This window comes from Triticum dicoccoides, chromosome 1B (genome assembly GCF_002162155.2).
Source record: "Triticum dicoccoides isolate Atlit2015 ecotype Zavitan chromosome 1B, WEW_v2.0, whole genome shotgun sequence".
In the NCBI taxonomy this organism is placed as follows: Eukaryota; Viridiplantae; Streptophyta; class Magnoliopsida; order Poales; family Poaceae; genus Triticum; species Triticum dicoccoides.
The window spans coordinates 436,552,782-436,563,966 of record NC_041381.1 but is presented as its reverse complement, the minus strand read 5'-3'; the positions used below and the strand labels follow the sequence as shown (position 1 = coordinate 436,563,966).

Genomic DNA, 11,185 nt, shown 5'->3' with positions numbered 1-11,185 from the left:
TGATATGTCAGATTAAGACTACTGCCGCCGTCCATAAGGACTCAGGTGAGATGGTATCCGTTAATTATTGGGTCGAGCACCAAGGCAGTCGATCCTCCGTGCCGGATACTAGTCGGATGATCCCTGTGATCAAAAGTGATCGGGCAGGCCGACCAAGGATTGAACTTGGGGGCGACAGGCTCTACAACGTATATGTCTCGGAGTGCGCGTTTGCGCCTTCTCTTTGGTATGTGAGTTGCATAAATCATATTCACTGTTTTGACTTCTGGTGGGAATGTTTTCTGTCCCCCAGTGTTCGGCTGGCGAGGATCATCCTCGTCTTCACTTGGGGTCTCCCTCCCTTTGTGTTCGGCGTTTAGCTTGTCGGCCAGCTTGAAAACCCAGCATTCTCTATGGGTGTGATTTGCAGGTTTTTCTAGGGTGCCATGAATCTGACATAATCTGTCTAGAATCTTATTTAGGCTGGACGGTCCATCTCTGCTGCCTTTAAATGGCTTTTTCCATTGACCGGTTCGAGAGCCCCTGAATCCGGCGTTGAACGCCGTGTTATCTGGGCTGTCTTCATTATTTTGACACTTGTTTTTATTGCATCGCGGCTTCCCATTTCCATCCCCGACTTCGGATGTGCCTGGGTCGCTGGTGCCGCTACGGGCTAGCAACTATCCTCGCCCGCGCAAAAGCGGGTCTTGAGGTTTGTTAGGGCTGCCATTGTCCTCGGCTTTTCCTGGCCGAGGTGTCTGGCAAGCCATTCGTCCCGGACATTGTGCTTGAAATCCGATAAGGCTTCGGCATCCGGGCAGTCGACGATTTGATTCTTCTTAGTGAGAAATTTGTTCCAAAGCTTTTGGGCTGACTCTCTGGGCTGTTGAATTATGTGACTTAAATCATCTGCATCCGGAGGTCGGACATATGTCCCTTGAAAATTGGCCCTAAAAGCGTCCTCAAGTTCCTCCCAACTATCGATTGAGTTTTCGTGGAGGCTTTTCAACTAGTGCCGAGCTGGTCCTTTCAATTTGAGGGGCAGGTATTTTATGGCATGGAGACCATCTCCGCGAGCCATGTGGATGTGAAGGATAAAGTCCTCAATCCAGACCCCAGGGTCTGTTGTTCCGTCGTATGCCTCTATGTTCACGAGTTTGAATCCCTCTGGAAATTCATGATCCAGCACCTCATCGGTGAAGCACAGGGGGTGTGCGGCACCCCTGTATTTGGATGTGTCATGGTATGCTGTCGACGGTTGTTGTGTTCGATGTTGATTCCGAGCTGGTATTCGATCAATATGATCGTTTTGGTTGCTGTGATTCTGCGCCGGAGCACGCTTCCTAGATCCATAGATGGACCTGGCCAAACCGGCTTTTTTGTCCAGGAGCTCACGTAAATTGTGTGCTCACTTGTGTGCGGCATCATTAGCCGCCCTGTCGCGGCCACGGGGTGGTCGGTCCGGCTGATCGGCCGTTTTATTTTTTGGCTGGATGGGCTCTATAGCCTCGTCGTTGAATTCGAGCAGCAGCTTGCGCTTTGGATAGCTCTTTGTGTGGCGATCACCACGGTATTTTTCTTCAGTGTCGAGCACTTTGTTCCATCTACGGTTGAGCGTATCCTGCGTAGCCTTAAGCCTTTGCTTCTGCTTCTTCAAGCTCCTCACGGTGGCAATAAGCCTTCTTTGGAGGTTCTCTTGTTCCCAGTGTTTTTCTGGGATGATGAGTGCATCGTTGTCCGGACTGTTCTCCTCTCCGGAGACATGTTGATGAATTTTGCCCTCGGGGTCGCCATTATCGGACATCTGCTCCGGACTATTTCACCGTCCCCTGGCTCATTCTGCTCCATCGCTGGGTCCATGGGGTCATCGTTTCCTTTGGAGTCGACCGGGGTGTTATTCTTTCTTGCGCTGTTATCGCTATTTTTACTGTGGCGGGATTTAGAGCGGCGCCTTCATCGTCGCTTTGGTGGCTTCTCGAGGGGATTATCCTTCACATCCTCGCCGTTATTTTCCTTTGGTGTATCCACCATGAATATGTCATATGATGAGGTGGTTGTCCAGTGCCCTTTAGGCGGTGGTTCCTGTTCTTCTCTTGTATTGTCGTCCATACCGTCGATATCTTTGGAGTCGAAGTCAAGCGTGTCGGTTAAGTCGTCGACAGTGGCTATCAAGTGGGTGGTGGGTGGGGAACGAATTTCTTCGTTGTCCGCTTCCCGCTCAAGTCGGACATAGTTCGGCCGAGAGTCTCCTGACAAAGAGAGAGACTTTAATGAATTTAGCACGTCACCCAAGGGCGAGTGTTGAAAGATATCCGCGGAGGTGAACTCCATGATCGGTGCCCAATTAGATTCGATAGGAACGGATGCATGCAGTTCGGAGCCTGTGGCTGGAGACGAGTCCGAGGGTCCGATGACACCGGCCTTATAGGAGATGAAGCCAGTGTTCGGCTCTATCACCGCTGAGTGTGCGGCCTCCATGGCGGGGTCCATCCACCCGTCCTCGGATGGCATGATCTACTCCGGATTGAGGGCCGGGGCAGCTGCAGGTGTGATTTCCCGAACAGTGTCCGATGGCGGATCTAAGTCATGGTTGTCGTGACGGTTCGGCGCACCTGACATGGGCTCGAATCCGTCGAAGATCAAGTCTCCATGGATGTCGGCAGTATAGTTCAAGCTTCCAAGCCTGACCTAATGGCCAGGGGCGTAGCTATCTCTCTGCTCTAGATGGCCAAGTGAGTTGGCCTGCAGTACGAAGCCGCCGAATACGAAGATCTGTCCGGGAGGAAAACCTCGCCCTGGACAGCATCGTTGAAGATGATTGAAGGAGCCATCAAGCCTTATCGTGACGACACAGTGGAACTCTCAATGAAAGCACCAATGTCGGTGTCAAAACCGGCGGATCTCGGGTAGGGGGTCCCGAACTGTGCATCTAAGGCTAATGGTAACAGGAGGCAGGGGACATGATGTTTACACAGGTTCTGGCCCTCTCGATGAAGGTAATACCCTACTTCCTGCTTGATTGATCTTGATGATATGAGTATTACAAGAGTTGATCTACCACGAGATCATAGAGGCTAAGCCCTAGAAGCTAGCCTATGATTATGATTGTTGCTGTCCTACGGACTAAACCCTCCAGTTTATATAGACACCGGAGGGGGCTAGGGTTACATAGAGTCGGTTACAGAGAAGGATATCTACATATCCGAATTGCCAAGCTTGCCTTCCACGCAAAGGAGAGTCCCACCCGGACACGGGACGAAGTCTTCAATCTTGTATCTTCATAGTCCAACAGTCCGGCCAAAGTATATAGTCTAGCTGTCCGAGGACCCCCTAATCCAGGAGTCCCTCAGTCACAAACAACAACGCATGTAGGTCAAATTCCTCCTGTCCGTGCTCATCCCATGCACATACACCTTTTTCATTCCACAGTTGTAAGAGTTCTTCAACTGATGGCCTTAGGTACACATCAATGTCGTTGCCGGGTTTCTTAGGGCCTTGGATGAGCACTGGCATCATAATGAACTTCCTCTTCATGCACAACCAAGGAGGAAGGTTATACATACATAGAGTCACAGGCCAGGTGCTATGAAAGTTGCTCTGCTCCCCAAAAGGATTAATGCCATCTGCGCTTAGACCAAACCATAGGTTCATTGCATCATCTGCAAAGTCCCGACACTTTCTCTCAATTTTTCTCCACTGCGACCCGTCAGCGGGTACTCTCAACTTCCCTTCTTTCTTACGGTCTTCTCTGTGCCATCGCATCAACTCGACATCCTCTTTGTTTTGGAACAAACGTTTCAACTGTGGTATTATAGGAGCATACCACATCACCTTGGCAGGAAACTTCTTCCTGGGGCGCTCGCCCTCAACATCACCAAGGTCATCGTGGTTGATCTTATAGCGCAATGCACCGCATACCGGGCATGCATTCAAATCCTCGTACTCACCGCGGTAGAGGATGCAGTCATTAGGGCATGCATGTGTCTTCTGCACCTCTAATCCTAGAGGACAGACAACCTTCTTTGCTTCGTACATACTGTCGGGTAATTCGTTGTCCTTTGGAAGCATCTTTTGTAACATTATCAGCAACTTTTAAGAACCATTGTCAGATACACCATTCTCTACCTTCAATTGCAATAATTCCAGTATGGTGCTCAACTTTTTCTTGTCATCTTCACAATTTGGGTACAACAATTTCTTGTGATCCTCTAACATGCGCTACAACTTCAGCCTCTCCTTTTCACTTGTGCAGTTTCTCTTTGCATCGGCAATGGCCCGACCAAGATCATCAGCGGGCTCATTTGATGACTCTTCTTTAGCTTCTTCCCGCATTGCCGGCTCAGCTTCTTCCCCCATTGTTGTACCATCGTATTGAGGGAACCATGGCCAGGATAGCTGTCGTCATCCTCTTCTTCTTCATTCTCTTCCATTAGGACCCTCTTTCTCCGTGCTTGGTCCAGCAGTTATAGCCGGACATGAAACCGGACTCAAACATGTGGACGTGAATGGTTCTTGAGTTATAGTAATTTCAATCATTCTTACAGTCAGCACATGGACAACACATAAAACCATCCGCCCGCTTGTTTGCCTCAGCCGCAAGTAGAAAAAGTATGCACGCCCTTAATAAACCGGGGAGAGCATCGGTCATCGTACATCCATTGCCGGCTCATCTTCATTACACAACACCGAAAATACCAAATTAATACAGTTTCATACATAAAGTTCATACACACTTATTCTCATAAAACAACATACAAACTCTCTAGCTAAAGCATTTGAGTGCAACAACAAATGCGATCAAGATCGCAACTAAGGTAACAATTGATCCAACATCACAATGATACCAAGCCTCACTATCAATGGCATATTTTCTAATATTTCTAATCTTCAAGCGCATTGCATCCATCTTGACCATGTGATCATCGACGACATCGGCAACATACAACTCCAGTTTCATCTTCTCTTCTTCAATTCTTTTCAATTTTTCTTTCAAATACTTGTTTTCTTGTTCAACTAAATTTAACCTTTCGACAAGAGGGTCGGTTGGAATTTTCGATTCACATACCTCCTAGATAAAAACATCTATGTCACGTTGGTTGACATAATTGTCATAAACACGAAATGCAACAAATAGTTATAAAAGAGAATATGTACCACATCCGAATCATAAACCAGACGAGGGCCGACGGGGATGGATATCAAAACCATGCCACTATGTATAACAAACAACGTACGAGTAAGAAAATTATACAAGTAACTATCTAAATCATACAAACATGATTATCTTTTTATAAAAAGGATAAGAACAAGAGGCTCACCAACATGGTGCCAGCGACGGGATGATGCAGGTGATCGGCGGTGGTTACGACGGGGACGGGAAGGCACTAAGTAAACCACACCTACATATGCAAACTAAAAAGTTAATTTGAGCTCAAATTGCATATAAATCAACTAAACTACCACATATAAATACTCCCAAACTAAAACCCACAAATCACTATACTTATAGAGCATTGCAAGAGCTAATATAGCAATGAGAGATGAAAGGACAAAGTTGCTAACCTTTGTGAACACTTGGATGGATGGGGTGCCTTCAAATCTTGACAAATTTTGGCAAAAATGGAGAATTACCTCGAGAGGAGAGGAAAGGGGAAGAACAGAGAGCTCACGGGCTGGACGAAGGGTTTATATAAGAGCATCTTTAGTCCCGGTTCGTGACACAAACTGGGACTAAAGGTTAGCCTCTAGTCCCGGTTCGTGACACGAACCGGGACTAAAGGTGCTAGTAGGGCCCCAGCCTGCCACCAATCCTTTAGTCCCGGTTAGTGTCACGAATCGATACTAGAGGTTCAACATGAACCAGGACTAATGATGCCCGCCCCCCTAGCCGTTGGAACCGGCACTAATGGTCACATTAGTGCCGGTCTGTTTCTAAGCCGGGACTAATGTCCCTCACGTAAAGTAGTTTTTCTACTAGTATGGCCATGTCCAGCGGCCGGCTACGCTCCCCAGAGTGTTGGACCGGTCGCCGGCAAGGTAGAGTAGGGCATGGGACACGAGCTAGCTCATGGGACTCAAGACTCCGTGCGTCAACGGAGGGGTTGTGCGTCCGCCACCGCGATCGGACGCCAGACGGGCCGCACCGCCTCCGGCGAGGCAGCTACGACTGCCCTAGCGCCGGATCCATGCGCCATTTGGACAGACGCAATGGATTACCGACGGAAGGATTCCGAGCGCTGCCGTCCATGGGCCTTCTCTCGGGAGCGGCAGAGCGCAAGCCAAACGATCATCTCCTCCTTGGGGCCGCGTGGGATGAGCTCGGGTTCGACGGATCTGGAGGTGAAGGACTCGGATCCGCTGCATGCCATGCCGAAGATGGCCAGAAACTGCCGAAGGTGGTGGCGGCTCTGTGAAGATGGAATAAGCTTCTCATTGCCTAGTTTCGGTCTTGGTTTTGCGTCGAGCATCGTTCGAAGGGCACATGAAGATGTGTTTCCGACGAATCTCCCGGGATGTGGTCGGTGGTTGTCTTTGATGGATCTGCTTGGATCTAGCCTTTGCTCGTCTTTGTTTATGTGTCTTCAGGTGAGATCCTTCTGATCAAAGAAAAACGTCGGTTGTGACAAACGAGGCACCGTAAGAAAAAAAACACCTGGCCTCCAATTCCTTGGAGCTTAATAACTGTACTGATGTTGGCATTCGAATACGTAGTAAGCACACGTACCGCTCAGCCACACTGAGTCTTTGCATGCATGCATTTAGGATATCATACGTATGCAGCTGCTAATCTAAACAACGCATGTATAGATGCACTAGTGTGTGCCTGTGTGCGTTGTCCAGCTAGTTTACTTGTATAGTTAGGGATATCATCCACGTTAAAAGCTAATCTGAGCTAGGTTTATACGTGCATGCATGGCACTGTGCTTTTTGGTTTTGGCGGCGACGAAGAACACGTCTTCGGCCAACGGGCGAAAGAAGAGAAACACTTCGGCCAATGTGCTACTAAGTGAAGCTTTTCGGCCTGCGCGCGGATGAAGTGTACTTCTTCGGCCTGAGCTCAACCGAAGAGTCACTCTTTGGCCAGCACGCGGCCGACAGGGTAATATAACTGAAATATCTTAAAACGAGTATATAGTTTTGCAATTTCTGAAAAATAAAATAATTTTTTTAATTCCTAAGAGCATGCATCCGGAGGAAAACCATCCAGCCCCCGCCAATTTCGAGAAACGTCAAGACTAGAGCACCTGAAAGCTTCTGAACCAAACGACTGCAGCGCACAAGTTGCTTTTTTTTTCATTATCCTGGTGAAAGTTACATATGATTAGAGTAACTAAGTAGTGAGTACATTGTTACACGACGAAGTTGTCTGGCGCCGCGCCGACGAGGCCCGGCATGCCGGCGGCGGCCGGATTCCTGTGCCGCATGAGGACGCGCAGTTGCGCCCGTTGGCACTCGATGTTGGACACCAGATCCACGCGCTCCTCGCCGCGCGGCCGCACACGGACAGCCCTCGGGAACTCCACGGACCCCTTGATCCCCCTCCTGATGTGAGGGTTCTCGCCGCCAGTGACTTCTCGCCGGTGCGATTGGGAGTGCTGACCGCTCGCCGGGCTTTGTTGGCCGTGCTGACTGCTCGCTGGGCTTTGCTGCCCAACACTCGCCAGGCTTACCTTGCCGCCGATCGGGCTGCCGCTCCTGCAGCTGCAGCCTTCGGCAGCGGCGGTGGCATCGGCAGCACGGTGCCCGGCGTTGGCGACCTCCCGCAGCTTCTCCTCGACGGCGGCCCGGGCGTCGGCGAGCTTCATCCGCACCCTCTCCTCCCGTCACAGCTCCGCGACGCGCAGCATCCGCCGCTCCTCGTCGAGCTCCTCCCGCATCCTCGCGCGCTCCGCCTCGACCCGGCGCCGCTCCTCGGCGAGCTCCGCGGCGAGCACCTCGTTGAGCGCCTCAACCTTGCGCCGCATGCGCCTCTCGAACTCAAGCTCCGCCGCGAGCTCCTCGACCCGCGCCAGGAGATCCGACACCGACGCCAGGCCACCGTCGCCGTACCCCAGCTGCTGCTCCATGCCGCCGCCGCCGTCTTCGTCGAAATTCGCCACGATCATAGGTCTGCGGTGCTCTGGGCGAGAAGGGGATCTGCGAGAGGGGCCGGAAGAGTCGCCGCGAGGTGACAAGTAGTGAGGGTTGTGGTAAAGCTTCCAAGAAGGTGAGGCCACTACAGCGCCATGATTGAGGCCGAGGCCCAGATTCGCGCGGCTTGTTTGCGCTAGCGCTATCGCCATGGCCTCCACTTTGGCGCGCCCGGTCACCTACGCCATCTTTCCGAGCACGAGATCCAATATTTTACGTACTATACTTGTCGCGCGCTGCCTTTGTGAGCTGTAAAAGGGAGGCGACGAAGAGAAGGAAGGTCACACGTCTCACATGCACGATCTCAATTCTCTGCGCTGCCATCATGGCGATCATGAGGGTAAATATTTTTGTTTGGAGGTCTCGGCTCCCCAGGTCGCTCGTCTCGGCTCCCCAGGTCGCTCCCGCGGGCGGCCCGGGAGCGAACCCTAGCCGCCGCCAGCGCAGGCCCCTCCGGCCCCTCCTTCCCTCGCCGCCGCCGGCGGACGTTGCCGGGCGAAGCCCGCGCGGCTCGGCGGCGGCGGGGCCCTTCCCTCCTCCAGCTCGAGCAGGGGCGGCGCGGGCCGTTCGTTCGGGCGGGGACTCGGCGCGGCGCTCGCGCGGGTGCGCGCACCGGCGAGGGTTGCCGTGTTCGGGATGGCGTGGCGAGGGCGCGCAAGGCGCGGCGCGGGCGCGTTCGGTCTTCGGCGGCGTAGATCGGACGCTGGATCGGGAATCGCATTGGCGGCGCCCGATCCAGATCTGAAGGCTTCCGTCTACTTCAACCAGGGCTGCCTCCGATGGTCCTGCTTTCGGCGGCCTTTGTCGTCGGAGTTGTACCGGTTTGGCGGCTGGAGGTGGGAGGTGGCTCCGGAGAAATCCGAGGCCAGCAGTGCTGGTCACGACGGCGGCGACGCCCGAGGGCGCCGTACCCTTCTTGGAGGCGCCGTCCAGATTGCCTCCTTCCCCTCTTCCTTACACCCAGCTCGTATGCCGGGCGAAAGCCCAAATCCATGCCGGATTGAGCGACAGCGGCGCTCCGGGCGTCGTCACCTTCTTGGGGGTGTCGTTCTTGGTGAGCTTGGGGTGGATGTGATGCTTTGGTTGCTTGGCGGCGGATTGGTCTTCAGAAGCCCTGCCGGTCTCGGCGGAGCGGTGCTTCATCCTACTCATGGATGGCGGCGTATCTCGGCGGCATGGCGCAGTGGAGATTCGGCGTCCGATGTGTGGCGATGGACTCGCGCAGGAGGACGAAGCTGTCTGGTGTCGTGGTGACGTCGATAGCTGAGTGGCCAGACAAGGTAGAAGCCTCAGTTTGATCTGAAGACGGACCTGTGGAAGATGGCGGCGACGACACACGAGTGCGTCTGACCGGATTATGCCCCAGACCCGGTATGTGGCTCGGCTGGGGCTTCCGAATGTGTTTCGGTTCCGGCTTTTGATGTTAGGCTTAGGTGAGTGGTCTGGGTAGTGGCCCAACTAGCACCCCTTCATCATTTTGGATAGGAGTAGCGGCATATGTTGCCAAGATGGTGGATTCAGGCACATTGTTGTAATACTTTGTAAGGTCCTTGAGAATAATCAATAAAGTGGCCGTATGCATCTCCCAGATGCAGAGGCCGAGGGTCATCCTCCTTTTCTAAAAAAAAATCATGGCGATCATGCTCCATCGTCTTCTCTTCAGCAGACACTGCAGTAAGATTTAACTTCTTTCCGTCGACCGGCATGCTGCTGCCTTATGGCAGGCCAGGAGAGAACATGTGCGTGCATGAGCTGGCCACTTCACTTCATGTTCAACCTTTTTTTTTTCTCATTTCTCAAGTGGAACGTGAAGTTTGCTAAAACAAATTGGGATATCAGTGAAAGACAAGTTACGCGAGAAGAGTTAAATTCCGTGAAGATCACTTGGCAGCTCTAGGCTGGTCATCCAGTTTTGGGAGCTCTATGTACTAATTGGTAATGAGCACAACATTATGACTTTAGCTCTACGTAAGTCCTCTGAAAATTAATTTTGGGACAATCGATTTTTGGGTCATTGATCTCTGCTTTAAGATTCGTGCACCTTTTTTTGGGTTAGTCTGTGTGTTGTCTTGGGCTTTTGTGTTTTCGACTGACCCCATATTTTTTTTCCAGCATCTGTAACCTTTATTAAATCTGAATGTTCATAGGGATACAGATGATATCAAGCGTATTAACAAGCCACAGGTGGCGCCGGGAGACAAAGAAACCGCAGCTTTTGCAAGAGCATGCACTTCAAAATTATGCTTCCTATTCTCATGAATAAAATGGATATTAGGGAAAGATCTAGCCCTATGGTTTATCTCACTCAAAACCGAAGCGAACTGGCAAGGAACATCCGAGCCTATCATGGAAATCACGGCAGCACAATCCGAAGCCACGTATATAGAGTTGAGATTGAGATCCATCGCCAAAGTAAGGGCTTCATTGCATGATTGTGCTTCCAACGAGGGCGGATCCGCGAGACCACCGAAAACTCTTGCTGAATCTCCCAGAAAAGCTCCCGCTCTGTCACGGCAGACCACAGCTGCTGCGCCCCTCCTACCAGATCTGGACACGCCTCCATCTGCGTTTCGCTTCGCTTCTTCGTCAATTCTTTAACGGGCCGAAACCTATTCCAATGCAACATAGCCTTCTTCTTTCTCTTCTATTTTTTCTGTTTTCCGTTTTTATGCGTTTTTGTTTTTTCTTTTCTTTATTAGTTGGTTTCTAACTTTTCTTATCTTGTTGGTTTTTTGTTATGTTTGGTGAGTGTAAATATATACATACAAATACTACATAATATGTGCCAAAATTTCACTATATGATTATTCTTTGCATATTACAAAAAGTGCAATTTCAGTGCAAGTTGTCTAGTAGTTTTTATTTTTATGATTTTATTCTTCTTAAAGGAAATATCAACGCCACTAATTCATTCTTTTTTTAGAAAATCTATTATTTTGATATTGTTTCAATTTAATTTTTATTTTCATTCAACTTTAATGGTAATACCGATGCCACTAATTCATTCGTTCTTAGTTTTTTTTGCAAAAAATTCACTTTATATGCTTATTCCTGCCTATTTTTAAAAAGTGCAATT

The 11,185-nt window shown here is 50.6% G+C and overlaps 2 protein-coding genes across 2 annotated transcripts; both read right to left on the bottom strand.

Moving 5' to 3' along the window:
* Positions 1 to 7,292: 7,292 nt before the first annotated feature.
* On the bottom strand, positions 7,293 to 7,807 carry LOC119306307. The gene has a single exon (XM_037582563.1). The coding sequence runs from the start codon at positions 7,782 to 7,784 to the stop codon at positions 7,329 to 7,331; it is 456 nt and encodes a 151-aa protein (XP_037438460.1). The 5' UTR covers positions 7,785 to 7,807; the 3' UTR covers positions 7,293 to 7,328.
* LOC119306296 (protein BRANCHLESS TRICHOME-like) lies at positions 7,329 to 8,291 on the bottom strand. Its single transcript, XM_037582555.1, has one exon. The coding sequence runs from the start codon at positions 8,259 to 8,261 to the stop codon at positions 7,803 to 7,805; it is 459 nt and encodes a 152-aa protein (XP_037438452.1). The 5' UTR covers positions 8,262 to 8,291; the 3' UTR covers positions 7,329 to 7,802.
* Positions 8,292 to 11,185: the final 2,894 nt, after the last annotated feature.